This window comes from Arachis ipaensis, chromosome B1, assembly GCF_059453495.1.
Source record: "Arachis ipaensis isolate K30076 ecotype BB chromosome B1, ASM5945349v1, whole genome shotgun sequence".
In the NCBI taxonomy this organism is placed as follows: Eukaryota; Viridiplantae; Streptophyta; class Magnoliopsida; order Fabales; family Fabaceae; genus Arachis; species Arachis ipaensis.
This window is the reverse complement of record NC_142436.1, coordinates 131,745,705-131,759,979: the sequence shown is the minus strand read 5'-3', so window position 1 is coordinate 131,759,979 and position 14,275 is coordinate 131,745,705. Positions and strand designations below refer to the sequence as shown.

The window sequence follows — 14,275 nt, the reverse complement described above, 5'->3', positions numbered from 1 at the left end:
GTATGAATGTTAGGATTATGCGAGATATGATAAAAATTGGGGAAGAACAGTGTCATTTTTGAATAAAGGGGTCAGGGATCATTTTGTCCCTTGTTAGAGATGTCAGGGATCATTTTGCCCTCTGTTAGAGTTGACGGAGTCAAGGACCTAAGGCTGCGTTTGTTTGCAGAGACAGGACACTGAGACAGGGACACAGAAACACAAAATCGTGTTTGATCGAGGAGACATGGAGAAAGACAATGTGTCCAGAGACACTGAATTAGTGTATTTTGTGTCCATCCTGACAGGAAGGACACAGAGACACTAACAAGGGACACAACTTATTTTTTATTTTTTCTTTCATTATTCTTGTTAATTTTTCATCATTATATTTTTTATTATTATATTTTTCATCTCAAATTTTTTTTGATGAAAAAAATGAGAATAAATTAATTTTCATAATTTGTTCTAGTTTATCACTAAACAGGATACAAGAACACAAATTTTGTGTCTCTGTCCATCAGTATCTTATCCTGTCCTGTTCTCAATGTCTTATCTTGTCTTGTTCTCGGAAACAAACGCAACCTAAGTGACAGACGGAATTAATTGTTAAGAACTAATCGAGTAATTAATTTTAGTTAAAGATTAAAGTGTCTTGTTCAAAAATGTTTGAAGACCAAAACGGGTATATACTCTTTAATTTTTATACAAGATAAGACCCATGTAACAACCAACTATTCAATTTCCTTCAATTCAACACTAAAGAATCGTGCTAGGGAGTCAATGGCTTATTTGTACAATGTGTACAATGGGCTATATAAGTTATAAAATGAACTTCAATAATACTATGTCATGATACCACTCATCCTAGAAGCTTACGCTGATGGAAAAAGTAACACTAATTATTATATCTCTAATACTCCGTAAACCTCCATTGTCAACATTCTACAAATATTTCCATACTTTCCCACCAAAAAAATAAAGAATAACCATTTCATCATCCTCGTTGTTTCTGAAGTCAGAACAACAAGGAAAGTTCAAATTTCGAATACTACTTACAGTTCATAATTTTTTTTCACATTACAGTTTTACCCTTTTTTAAGAAAAATGTTTTGAGATTTACGAAACTATTATTAATTTGTGCGTGGAATATTCGTGGATGAGTCCAATATTCACGCTCTCATTTGAATGACTCTGCCATGTGGTTGAGAAAAGTTCTGACCAGTTATTGGTTCATATGTATATATGTTCATTCGGCGAAGGAACAAGACTCATAAAACAAAGAGTGGACTTGACTTCAAGGGCCATTTCCATGGCTAACCCAACCAGTAAGCAACCCCCAACAATGAACAGCTGCAAGTTTCAAACTTTTGGAAAACTTTGTTGCTCCTAAATTATCATTCTGTTTGTTCAATGTGTTTTTCTTCCCCATTTGTTCTTTTTTCTTTTTTCTTTTTTTTTTCTTTTGTTATTGTGCTTCTTAAATAGCTTTTGGTAGCTTATACTGTGAGCATATTTTTCTGATTGCTTCTACCTTTTTCACTGTTGGAATTGGATTATTTTGACAATGGTTTCTTCATATTACGGCTTTTGTTTATGTTGATCTGATGATTCCTCTTCGTAGAGCTCTTTTTCTATTGCGGCAGAAGGCCTTTACTCCGCAAAGTTTATTGGGTATTTGATTTTTAAATTTTTTTTTTTTTAATTGAGCAATGATCCTTGGCCATTTAGTTTATGAATGGATCATTGGACCTACCAACTTTCTTCAACTCTGGGAATTTTGAGTGTTGACTCAATGATTAAATATTTGGTTATTCTGTGATGATAGATACAACTTTTGTTCTTGGTTTAGGGAATGATTCTGGAATTATTAGGGATCTATCTTATCAGGTTTCACTTTCTCATGAAAATTGAGTGTATAATTTCCATGTTCATGTGCTCGTAAATCATACTTATTTATTTCTGGTTAAATATCTCTTAACTTGGTGTTATATTTCTAAACTTAACAGGTTTTTCACTTGTGGTATTTCTATTGTTTGTTATTGGATGCACTGCAAGGCCTATTTATCCACTTCCTAGTCAAGACGATCATAGAATTCGGCAGCCTCTACAAACTTTCCGGCCATACAACATTGCACACCGAGGCGCAAATGGAGTGATTCCTGAAGAAACTCGTCCTGCATACTTGGTGAATAAGTGCAAAATTCTTGGCAAAACTGCATTCCTTCCTTGTTACTTTTATATCTGATTTCCAAATTAAATAAAATTATATGCAAAGAAAATTTTATCTGAAATACCCCTGGTATTCGATCCAGTGCATCTATTTATATTTGTTGATTATATGCACTGATTAGCTCAATGCTTTCCTAGTTAGCATTCCAGTCTTAATTTTTCAAAGCTTCAACAATTATAAGTTCAATGCTTAATTGATTATCCAGAAACCAATTAGGTACAATACAGATAAAAAAATAAGCATATTTTCATATTTGTCTTATACTTGTCCAAAAATGAATCTCTCTCGCAGAAAGCTATTGAAGATGGTGCAGATTTCATTGAAACTGATATCTTATCTTCCAAAGATGGTGTTCTTATATGTTTCCACGATGTTACCCTTGATGATACCACTGACATTGCGAAGTACAAAAAGTTTGAAAATCGCAAAAGGACATACGAAGTCGAAGGGGTCAACAGAACTGGATTTTTTACTGGTATAGTTAGTTGTTATTCAAGTTGAAGTTCCCTGCAAATTTCATGCATAAAAATCTCTTTTAGGCTTATCTGGCAGCTGTAATTTTTGCTTCTTTCATAAATGATTGGGAATAAACTTTGCAAACTTTAGTGTGTTTGATAATGTATATCTATGGAAGTTTGCTTATGCTTTCAAGTTTCTATTCGCTAAACTGGTTATACTCATTTCTATGTTTGCAGTTGATTTCACAATTGAGGAATTAAAGTCATTAAGGGTGAATCAGAGGTATAGCTTCAGGGATAAACAGTATAATGGTTTGTACCTTCTTATTACTAGCGGCCTCTCATTCTGTTATTCAGTTGTTCCCCCTTTGTTTGTTTGATTTGTTTATGCATTGATTGTCAACAGTTCTGTTGTCAGGGTTCACTATGTCATAGTTTCAAAACCATTATGAGAAAGTTGTTTATCAATATTATCTTTCAATATTTGTTTCATATACCTTTCTCCTCCATAACTATAACCCCGAACCACCACCGGAATGGAACTTCTCTTATTATTTTTTCGCCTTTAGCCTTTCATTGGTGCAGCATGCTGATCTCTTGTTTTGTCTTTTTTTTATTGTTACATGAAATATTATTACTTTATCATCTTGTTTTTCAAAAAGAAGTTAACTGTTAGTGTTTAACCTTATAGATACTCAAAATTCTTTTTCAGGAAAATTTGGAATCATCACTTTTGAAGAGTTCATTTCCATTGCATTGGATGCAGATAGAGTTGTTGGAATATATCCAGAGATAAAGAATCCAGTTTTTATCAATCAGCATGTGAGTTTTTATACCTGGAATCTAACAAATGTCTATACTCTAAACTAATGATAATAACTATTATAGGAAATGGGATTATTGTTGGAAGTTTCAAAATATGCTACTAATATCAACAGTATTTTAATCATCTGTTATAATATGGTATATCCAAAATATTACAGTTTCATGCTTGACAATTTAATTCTTAATCAGCAATTTAGGCTAATTTCTTTTATAGTTTGTGTCTGCTGTCTGTTCATTAAGTTGATACAATCAACAGGTGAAATGGCCAAATGGCAAAAGATTTGAAGACATATTTGTCAAGACACTTCAGAAATATGGATACAAAGGTTCATACTTATCAAAATATTGGCTAAAACAACCTGTATTTATTCAGTCATTTGCTCCAACATCACTTGTGTATATATCAAATCAAACGGATTTGCCCAAGGTTTTCTTAATTGACGATGTTACTGTTTCAACGCAAGACACTAATCAGGTGCGTAAGGCATTCTCCTTATTTAGCCTGCATTAAAATCATTCAACTTCTTTTGTGCAGTTTGCAAGTTTTGGAACAAAATGGATTTCTTTTTCAATGGAATTTGTTATGCTTGATACGAATTTTTTTTTTTATTATAATACCTGTAGTGCAGCTTTCAGCCTTGTTAAAGTCAATACAAAGAGAAATCTAGTAGTAACTTTATGCCCATATGTATGTCGAATACTAAGAATAGTGAGGGCCTATCTTGTTTGTCTTTTAATTTTCAATTTTTTATGTTCCAAAATTGTGAAGAAAAAAGTGAAAAAAAGTGGAATTTTGTTTTCTATTTCCGTTTCATGCATTCACACTTTAGTTAAATTGAAATGAAAATGAAATGAAAACAAAAACAGAAAACGTTTTCACAAACCAAACATGCCCTAATAATTTTTTTTCCTTGTTGAACAAAATCCTCCATTATTTAAAAGAAAGAAAAATAAGGTTGTAACACTGAAAAATGGAGAAAGTAAGCTTTTTCTCCTAGCTTCAACCTTCAGCTTAGCCTGTTGAGTAGTTTGTTTATATTTCTCACAAGTAATAACTAAATGTCTAATCCTCCATGAACAAAACTGGGAAGGATAATAAAATGGGCCTAACAAAATGTTACTACAATGCTGATATGCAGTCATATTGGGAAATCACATCCGATAAATACCTAAACTACATAAAGAATTACGTTGTTGGAATTGGACCTTGGAAGGACACAATAGTACCTGTGGCAAAGAATTATTTGGAAGAGCCTAGTGATCTTGTTGCCAGGGCACATGCTCATAACCTTCAGGTGCAACTCCTATCATAAACCTTGTTTTCTTTCATGAGATTTCATAAATTTTGTTCGAGGGTACTTCGCCATTGTATTTCATTTCCAGGATTGACTTTAGAGCTAAGTAAATGATAATATTAATATGAAATGCTGATTACAATAATACAATGCAGGTGCATCCATATACTTACCGAAATGAGAACCAGTTTTTGCACTTCAACTTTAGTCAAGATCCTTATAAAGAGTATGATTATTGGATCAACAAAATAGGAGTTGATGGCCTCTTCACAGATTTCACAGGAAGTCTTCACAATTTTCAGGAATGGACCTCCAGTGATACGAAGACTGAATCCAATATATTGCATAAAATTGCTCTTTTGGTCTCTCCTTATAATAACTAAGAATTGTGGAAATTGAAATGTCTGTACTAGTGTCTGAATTTGCTTATTTACATGCAAATATGCCTCTGCTACATGTTCATTGTTCACCAGAGATTTTGCCCGAGGCTGGTTTTAACTTTAAGAATTGCACAAACCAAGCTAGAGCAAATCTCATTGGGACATTGCCAGTACTTAATCAATTTGAAATTTTAAATGCCCTCAGTAAAAATAAGTTACTTTTGTAAATAGTTTAGTTAGCTATAACCAAATGCTAAATTATGTTCTCCAAGATAATTTAGCATTTGGCTCCATATTTGTTCCTTTGGTAAATTTGTTTTAAATTTTTTTTTTTCACATCTGCTTCTTGGCTATTATTATAGTTTCCATGAGCAAACCCAACCTAATCTTGCAAAATTAATTTGTCAAAAGCAGTGATTCATATTACTCTTGCCCAGGATTAATTTTAAATTTTTAACAAATCAATGTTATAAGTTAACTTAAATAATACAGCTATGGAAAGCCAATAAAGATGACAGCATCATCTGTTAAATATAAACTCCCACATATGAAGAATTTCATAGAGTAAAGAAAATCTAAAGGAGCATATTTCAAGTCAGCAAAATATGTAATCTAAACAACCTAAGGGATTGATAATTTACAAGCTGAGTGTTTAATTAAACAGTAATCAGCAGCCGTAAACCAAAAGAGCTAAGTGCTGTTGAATCAAAATATTTATAAATATCAATCTTATTGTGAAGCTCTCATCTTTGATATATCTTCCAAGAGAAGTCTTGACTCAGCAGCAAAGTCAACAGGAACAACGGTCTTGGCTGTGATCCTTTGCCTCTTCTCATTGTTATACTCGTTTTGAGAAACGCTAACCCGGAAAAGATGAGGAACCCAAGTAGCTTGTTTCAGTTTCAGTTGAAAAGGGTTATCTTCTCCCTCCTGAAACAAACAAAAGGAAATTAAAGATTGAATAAATTCTATCCAATATCAATTCTACAAAGACAACCACACACGCACACTATGTTACCTGAGATTTTAAGGTGTCTAGTTCATCAGCAGAGCACCCAACAATCTTCTCAGCTTCTTCATTGAAGACTGAGACATAAGCCTCCCCACTTTCATCAGCAACTTTTACAACCATAATGTATCTGAAAGAGGACAATCTGAATTTCAACTACATTGTATAACATAGAAACTTTCCAGACTAAGAATTCAATAGTTGAATTACCTTAAACTACATTGTTCATCATTTTTCTGGCAACCTTCACACCAATACCCAGCACCAATGCTCTCAGTGACTTTCTTGTTGCAAGTTTTGCAAGCACGGTACCACATTGCTTGATCTGGCTTTATGAAGCTTATGTATCCTCTAAGGCTGAAAAATGCAGGCTGTTCCACAACAACAAATTAGACAATCCATTCAAATTTGCAAAACTTCAATACATTTCAGATTAAAACATCAACATATTGGAACTATTTTTATAACATTATTGAAAGTTAGAACTCAAAACAACAGGTTGTAATATTTCTAGGTCATGCACCTTGTCTTCTCCCAATGACAGGTTCGAAGTTATGTAAGAAAGTGAAACACGATCAGAGTACACAGATCTACTTCCATTCATGGATGAAGGACTCGAGCCAGAGCCAACAGAAGCCATTGTAGCATCTTTGCCTTCAGAGTCATACCTGTTGGTCACATTAACATGTAAGCACGAGAATAACACGGATGTCAAAACAGAGGGGCAATAAGCATTCAAGGCAACAGCATACCAGCATCTAAGTTTCTTTGCTTCAGGTATCTCTGGATCAATCTTAATTACACTTTTGCTTATAGCTGACAAAGAAACACCTGAAATGGAAAAGATTCAAGAATGATAATTGACAATCCCTTTTTCACTATGACATGCAAAAATTTACCATCACAGCTGAGGAGTTTATGACTATGCATACCTTGGAAATCCCCAACCCGAAGAGACTTAATTGCAACTACTGGAGATTTATCAGCCATGTCCAGCAACTCTTGACCTATGTTAGTTGCGAGATCATTCCACAGTGACACCACTACTGTCTTCTTCCTGCAATGTCAAGTATAGATATTTAAAATTTCACTGAATTTGTTTTTTTTTTTTAATGAAATAAAAAAAGCTACACACAAACACACACACACTGTAAATGAACTATAGAAAATACTCACGTTTCATCAGCAATAGTAATGTCACGCTTTGGAATAGTTTCATTGTTGCTCTTCCTTCTTATGCTCATAGTTGGAGATACATTCTGAACAACTCCAACAACATCTGATACAGAGAACAAACATCACAGTAAATGATTAGCAACGGAACAAAAACACAATATAATATGCTTATCTTACAGACAACACTCACCAACAAGTTCAGATTTGTTGACATAAGGACCCAACTGATCAATTGGAACAAAGCTGAATTTTGTTTCAGGAACAAAACTTGCTTCATTGGCAGCTTCCTCTACCTCAGAATTCTCATTCAGTGTCATTTCATAGTCATTTTGTACAGTTTTGAACTGCTTGTTAGCAACTTTCAAAGTACCCTTTGATATGTAGTAAACCTTTCCCAAAACAAACTTGTCATAGAACTTCCTTGCAGCATCATTAAACATGGTTGCTTGAATCTGTGTGCCCTGAAAGAAGTTAACAAAATAACAACATAGTTAAATCTCCATCCACTAGAGTTACAATACAACACAAAAATCCAAATCATACAATCAAAATTTCGTTCAAATATACTAATGCCTTCACTTTACTTACATCTTCATCTGTCAACTCCACATTAAAGACACAACCTTCTCCTCGAGCATTCTTATAGGTGCGCATGTTCCCTTTGCTCGTAACACTAACCTTGATAGTCCAATTACCCTGATAAGGGTTCAATGAAACAAGAGGACGCACCCTACGCGTCATGGCCATTCTCGCAGCAGGTGCAACACTAAAAACAAAATTCATAAAACTCACAAATTAAAAAATGCTCAAAATCCCACAAAAAACAACCATGAGGAGGAGTACACTCACTTTCTATGCTGTTCATGCACAATCTGAGCAGCAGATTTTGACACCACTTCCTGCTTTGGCTTCAACACAATCCCACCTTCAATCTTGACCGCACTGTCTTGCTTCGGCTTCAGAACAATGCCACCACCTTCATTTTTCACCTCGCTCTTTATCTCTGATTCAAGAGCAGGAGACACAGGTTCGCATTTGGTAACAATAAGATACCTGCAATACCCAAATAACAAAAGGATTACAACTTCACTTCAAAAAGGAGTTAAGCAACGCATTGAACAAGCGGCATATAATTAGGGATTTACTTTTCAGATTTGTTGGGGATATCATTGAGAGTGTAATCAAGGATTCGAATAAGGCCGAGGTTCTGAATCTTGCCAGAGAGCACATCAGAGTACTGACTCGAGGGCAAAATCGCCCTCAGCTTCAATTTTCCATCACTAGCACTAAACCTGAAAAGATGAAACAAAAAATTAAAACAATAGAAGCTAAATTATAGATCTGAGAACCAAAAACAAGAAGGGATCCAGTTACTTAGACAGATAGATAGATAGATAGCTAGTTACATGTATCTGTTGCCACTTTGCTTGAGATCGAGGACTTGCACAACGATTTCGGGAAGATCAGAGGAGGAATCCGGTGTTGGATTTGCAAGCAGAGTGGAAATGGCGTCGGGGCTCACGGATTTCGCCATTGGAATTCTAGAAATGGAAACTGTAATTGCGGAAAGAGCGTGTTTAGGAAGATAGAGAAAGAGAGAGCGCGTTGGAATTGGAAGAAGAAGAAAGGGAGGGTTTTGTGCTTTGTAGAGTGTGGGGTTGTGGCGGGAACTTGTGTTTGAAAATTTAAGGGTTTCGCGGCTTTATTGTTATTTGTATTATTCACCAAAAGTAGTGAAAATTGAAAGAGAAGCCAAACCCCAAACGAAGCGCGCGGTTACTTCTGGCGCCTCGGCGCCATTATGTGATAAGTCCTAGTACACTAGACCTAATTAAAATTAGATCTCATTGAAAACTTATGTTTTAAGAATTTAATTAAAAATTTTAGTAAAATTATAAAAATGTATATAATAATTAAACCAACATATTAATATAAAATTTTAAAAATAAATAAATAGTTTTTACTTTTTTAAAACTAAAAAACCAACTTTTTCTTCATGCAAAAATTAGTTAACAAAAATTTTGACCAATAAACAAAAAGAAAAAACTAGAAAGAAAATAAATATACCAAGAGATTTAGGTGCAAATAAAATATAAAAATATTATATGTATACAGAAAATTAGTCACATATATTTATGTACAAATATATGTGTTATTTAACTCATTTTCAATGTATAATTTTTGTTTTAACATGTATTCTATTTAGATAACTGATTTTTTATGTACACCTAGTATAATTAATAAAAATTACCTATAAAATAAAAACAATAAAAAAATTAATATTGTCATTTTTTATTTTCCCCTTATGTAATTTTTTCAAATTATCCTTCAATTTTTTTTTTTTTTGGCCATGGAAAATGACTCACCAAAGTTTAGGATGGCCTGTGAATAATATATAATAGAAAAAAGACAATATCTACTCCGCTACTCCTTAAAAGAATATTGTCGATAAAATTATGCAAAAAATTGTTAAAATAGCAAAGCAAATGCAAGTATGCAACCCTACATTTATGATAAATTGATAATTGGTCACTTTTATCAGCTTCTAAAATCTTTTGAATTTTTTTTTATCGTTTTACTTTGTTTGAGATTATATTGTCTACGTTTTCTTTATACATATAGTATACTCCGAAATAAGAAACAAAAATCCTGAACATGGTCCTTGTGTAATTGTGTTTGTGAAGATGGTCCTTGTGTTCTTCCTTCAATGAGTGTTATGGCGAAGATGTTTAGTCACAGTGTCAAAGTGAATGTAAATATTACCTAATTAATTTTACTCTCATTTTCATTTTCCAACCAAACATACCCTTGGTCTTACAATGCTTTCCTGCATTGCACGTTAATGAGTGGAGTTTTGAGATTATTTTAGCTACAGCTAAGTTTAATTTGGAGGTTGACATATAAAAAATTCCCCACTTCTAATAAATATAAGTTATAAAAGTTGGTTACTTCAGTTTATAACCATCAGTTTCTCTCGTTGTAATTACAGTCAAAATTCAGGTTTATCTAAGAAGACAAGTATGTGCCTAGAATGTTATTGAAAAATGAATCACTTTGATCTTTTCACAATTATTTATAGGACTCGAAACTTGTATTTTCTTCTGGGTCATATAAACAAATTTGAGATTCAATCAATGTAGTCATTTACTTCATACATTCTATGCTTAACAATAAGCATCTTACAAAAATACCCTTGTTCATATACCTCTCATATTTTGTTACCTGGAAAAACACAATAGGGTATGTGGCAAGAGTGAATGTAAGAACAAACTAAACTGATCTTAGTTTTATAGACAGATCATAATAACAATAGTCATAAGTCTCCCAAAATAGTCTTAAGATCACAATATTACAGTTTGGCTGTAACAAAACTCTCCCTTGATACCAATTTCCTTAATCGTCTTGCTGCTAAAATCATACCAAACCAACTCACCATCATATTTTCTGAAGAATATGTCACCATTCTTCCCAGCACCAATAGGATGATCAACACAAGTTGGCAGGCCAACGGTGAAAAGTTTGACCCATGATTCCTTAACACCAGCTTCACCCAAAATTGATACGTCAAAGCAATTATTATCTTCAAACGTTGAAATTACAGCAACAGATTCTTTGAGCACCACCAAATATCTATCACAAAAATCATGATGGTTATATCGACTGATCGGTGTAGTAACAAACATCTCACTGCTCATGTCAAATGACACAAGTAACACTTCTGTGTCATATGGCTCTTGATTATTATCTTCAATGGCCAACCAATGGCATACTCCGTTCAAGTACACAGCTAGACCGACTGATTGTGGAAACACATCACATGTCATTTCAAGATCAAGGTTCCTCCAACAATTACTTTTTACACTATAAATTTGCCAAAATTGACCAGGAAGAGGTGGATTTACTTCTGCATAATCATTATTTAATGCATGTACAAGCACATTTTGAATTAGCTTATAGTCATCCGTCACATGATCATAACCAAAACCAGTGATTGTTATCTGAAACCGTAGTTCAGGCTCAGCAGTAAGAGAAGGAGGAACAACCTTAAATTCCTTAGTTTTCGGGGTCCATAATAATACTTTGATGCTGGTGGTTGTGTCTATCATAGAGACTTGCTGGAGACAAATTGTACCATTAACACAAGAGCCAACAACTATAACTGTTTCGTTATCCTGATGAAATGGAGATGGCCAATCAAATTTGACTCTGTTCTCATACCTCTCTCCAAAAAGTGAAAACAAATTACTTTCAACAGTATTTGGTACATGTTGATTCAGGAGGAGACATGAATCACGGGTTTTAGAAGTTAAATTCTCATAATACATGTCGACGAAATGAGGATCCTCAAGTAAATTTGCCCAAGATTTTTGCACGCAACTAAATCGCTTCAAAGATTTCACAGGCAATCTTGACAGAATGTTTAGTACAAGATCATTAGGTAAATTAACATTACTAGGACTAACCTTCTTATTCAATGAAGCCATTTTTTTACTGATGTCTCCACTTGGAAAGTGTCTGCAATCATAATATACAAGAATCACACAAGTGTTTATATGGAGGTGTTAAGAAATGAAATAATATCATAGTTAATAGTATAATAAATAAGTGTTTAATTTTGAAACGCTGAAAGTGTAAAGAGTTTTGTGCAGTAACCAATTAGATTATGTGTTTAGATAAACTTTTAAGTAGTGAGTTTGGAAATTAGTTACTTTACAAGATTGACTCTTTTACACTGAGAATAAATTCAATAAATAAACACTAAACAACATGATACACCAAAAAGAATAGTAACACACTAACAGTATAATAAATAGCCAATGAATAATAGCTCAAATGGCATAGTCTCCCCATACTCAATTAAGAGGTTACGGGTTCGAGTCTCCTATCTTTGGTGAAAAAAAAAAAGTATAATAAATAAGTTTTTCCTTTTGATGCACCGTGAGAGTGTCAAGAGTATAAAGAAATGTGGACTATATTGAATTAATATGATGCACACGGACTACCTAAGGTTTTAATACTTCAAGGAACAAACAGTTTGTGTAGCAAAATCAAAAACCCTAAATTTTGAATAATATTTCCTGGTATCAACAACTAGAACCAACTAGAAAAACATACTGGCAGATAATAATATGCTCAAACAACAACTCAAACTCTTATTTAAACTAATAAAAAAAAGAGAAACAAATTGTTCTAATATCTTTGAATGAAACGGCATAGGTTTCAAAAGTGTCACACTTGGCTACAAGCCTCTAATAAAGCATATATCACAAATTGCAAGTAAATAAAGAAAAGAAAAGAGAGAGTGTGTGTTTGAACATACTGAAGGGGATGAAGAGTGTTGGGAAGGGGAGAGAGCTTGGAGTTGGGTTTTGAAAAGATTGAGAGTCTTCTGTTGTTTGGATGAAGAAGCTGTGAATGTGAAGGGATGAAAGCAGAGAGATTAGAGGGCGTAAGAACAGTGAGCGGCTGGAGGCGTCGGACTGCCGGAGAGAAGAGGAGGACGGTGGCTGACTTGGTGACTGGCTGGGAGCGGGAGAAGTGAAAATTTTAGTAACACCCGAAGAAAGAATTGGGATTTTGCATTTAGCATTTACCCTTTGTTTGGATTGAGGAAGGAAAATGAGAAGAAAGAAAATGGAAGGAAAGGAAATGAAAGAAAAAGTTTATTTTTTTTTAGGGTAATTTATCCAAATAAATAAATTGGGTGAAAGTTTTACTTAAATATATAAAACAGAAATTTTTTACATATATGTGCATTTTCACGTTTCTATGTAAATTGTGGGAAACTACTACGGTTTCTAATTTTAACATAAACTGTGGTAAGCTACCACGGATTATGGTGTTTGTAGTTTGTGTGTAAACCGTGGCAAGCTCCAACGGTTTACGAAGAGAGAAAGCTAAGCATAAACCGTGGCAGGCTCCCACGGTTTATGAATGAGGAATTTTTATCATAAACCATTTATTTTTAGATGTTTGATTGCATCAATGTGGTATCATTTAGACTGCGCATGATAATTGTGACAGAATTCAGCGGCGTTCCCGCACACCCATCAGTTTTAATTGTGTGTTAAGGAGATAAATAAAACAGAAAAAGAATAAGAAATAACTGTTCGCCAATTGTTAAGAGAAGTTGATGGGGATAAATAAAACAAAGAAAAAATAGGAGATAACCGTTTGCCAATTCTCTTCTCTTTTTTTTTTTGTGTTTTATTTATCGTGCATTAACTTCACTTCATGATTCCCATATTTTAATTTGTATGAGTTAGCACACCGTATTTTTTAATAATGGTATTTTAATAATCGTATTTTAATTGTGTTAATAGTGTTCCATTTTTAAAACGTCTATCTTTTCTATTATATAAAACCGTCCATCTTTTCTATTATTTGAAATGTTTTATTTTTAAGAATTTGGTCCAATTTAAATTAATAATATTTTTATTATTTTTAGAAAATATATTTTTATATTTATAAATACATATATCCCATTTATACTGTAAATAAGATACATGTAAAATTATCTCGTTTAAACGAAATATGAAAGACTAACATATTTTTGTAATAATTTTTAAAATTATTTATTTTAGTAATTATTGAATATATTTAATTTATTTAAATAAAAAACTCTTAAAAAAGAGAGTAAAATTTTTCTTTCGTCAATAATAAACTTTTTAAAATAAATATAAATAAGAAATAAGAATTATGTTAAAAAATTTAAGCATTTTTTAAAAATAACTTTTAAATCAATGAAATTTTAAAAATTAAAAATTATTAAAAAAAATTCTTACAGTTTATTTTATATTATTTTGTTGACAGCAAATAAAGGAAAATAAAAGAACATAATAGTTAATAGAAAAATGATTGACTACAAATCTTTATTATACTTTATATATATTATAATGTCATTACTTACATATATATGT

At 32.8% G+C, this 14,275-nt stretch overlaps 3 protein-coding genes across 6 annotated transcripts; 1 reads left to right on the top strand and 2 right to left on the bottom strand.

The window, feature by feature from the left end:
* Positions 1-1,136: 1,136 nt before the first annotated feature.
* Positions 1,137-5,381, top strand: GDPD6 (PLC-like phosphodiesterases superfamily protein). Of its 3 annotated transcripts, none has more exons than XM_016338024.3 (8): positions 1,137-1,307; positions 1,989-2,167; positions 2,504-2,687; positions 2,908-2,982; positions 3,383-3,492; positions 3,752-3,970; positions 4,635-4,790; positions 4,946-5,381. In XM_016338024.3, the coding sequence occupies exons 1-8, from the start codon at positions 1,217-1,219 to the stop codon at positions 5,171-5,173; spliced, it is 1,242 nt and encodes a 413-aa protein (XP_016193510.1). In that variant the 5' UTR covers positions 1,137-1,216; the 3' UTR covers positions 5,174-5,381. The 3 variants fall into 3 exon arrangements, with proteins under 3 accessions (XP_016193510.1, XP_088357889.1, XP_016193512.1); XM_088501763.1 differs by having other exon boundaries at positions 1,172-1,332; positions 1,987-2,167; XM_016338026.3 differs by having other exon boundaries at positions 1,255-1,653.
* A 314-nt stretch (positions 5,382-5,695) lies between these two features.
* Positions 5,696-9,160, bottom strand: RPA70B (RPA70-kDa subunit B). Its single transcript, XM_016338009.3, has 12 exons — positions 8,762-9,160; positions 8,501-8,647; positions 8,205-8,408; positions 7,944-8,121; positions 7,546-7,816; positions 7,356-7,458; positions 7,112-7,236; positions 6,932-7,010; positions 6,703-6,847; positions 6,390-6,550; positions 6,189-6,309; positions 5,696-6,100 (listed from the first exon to the last, which is right to left on the bottom strand). The coding sequence occupies exons 1-12, from the start codon at positions 8,887-8,889 to the stop codon at positions 5,900-5,902; spliced, it is 1,863 nt and encodes a 620-aa protein (XP_016193495.1). The 5' UTR covers positions 8,890-9,160; the 3' UTR covers positions 5,696-5,899.
* A 1,314-nt stretch (positions 9,161-10,474) lies between these two features.
* Positions 10,475-12,961, bottom strand: LOC107619306 (F-box/kelch-repeat protein At3g06240-like). 2 transcript variants are annotated; one of them, XM_021124030.2, is made up of 3 exons: positions 12,676-12,961; positions 11,819-11,870; positions 10,475-11,527 (listed from the first exon to the last, which is right to left on the bottom strand). In XM_021124030.2, exons 2-3 carry the CDS (start codon positions 11,837-11,839, stop codon positions 10,697-10,699), a joined length of 852 nt encoding a protein of 283 aa, XP_020979689.1. In that variant the 5' UTR covers positions 11,840-11,870; positions 12,676-12,961; the 3' UTR covers positions 10,475-10,696. The 2 variants fall into 2 exon arrangements, with proteins under 2 accessions (XP_020979689.1, XP_016177050.1); XM_016321564.3 differs by having other exon boundaries at positions 10,475-11,870.
* Between the last annotated feature and the right edge of the window lie 1,314 nt (positions 12,962-14,275).

Bases quoted from the DNA above. Each gene is read 5' to 3' on its own strand.
- GDPD6 (XM_088501763.1), top strand. From the start codon at position 1,217: ATGTATATATGTTCATTCGGCGAAGGAACAAGACTCATAAAACAAAGA. The intron at 2,688-2,907 runs GTATAGTTAGTT...CTATGTTTGCAG, and splicing joins CAGAACTGGATTTTTTACTG to TTGATTTCACAATTGAGGAA. The intron at 4,791-4,945 runs GTGCAACTCCTA...AATACAATGCAG, and splicing joins CACATGCTCATAACCTTCAG to GTGCATCCATATACTTACCG.
- RPA70B (XM_016338009.3), bottom strand. From the start codon at position 8,889: ATGGCGAAATCCGTGAGCCCCGACGCCATTTCCACTCTGCTTGCAAAT. The intron at 8,409-8,500 runs GTAAATCCCTAA...TGGGTATTGCAG, and splicing joins ATCCCCAACAAATCTGAAAA to GTATCTTATTGTTACCAAAT. The intron at 7,011-7,111 runs GTATGCATAGTC...TTTCCATTTCAG, and splicing joins TCGGGTTGGGGATTTCCAAG to GTGTTTCTTTGTCAGCTATA.
- LOC107619306 (XM_016321564.3), bottom strand. From the start codon at position 11,839: ATGGCTTCATTGAATAAGAAGGTTAGTCCTAGTAATGTTAATTTACCT.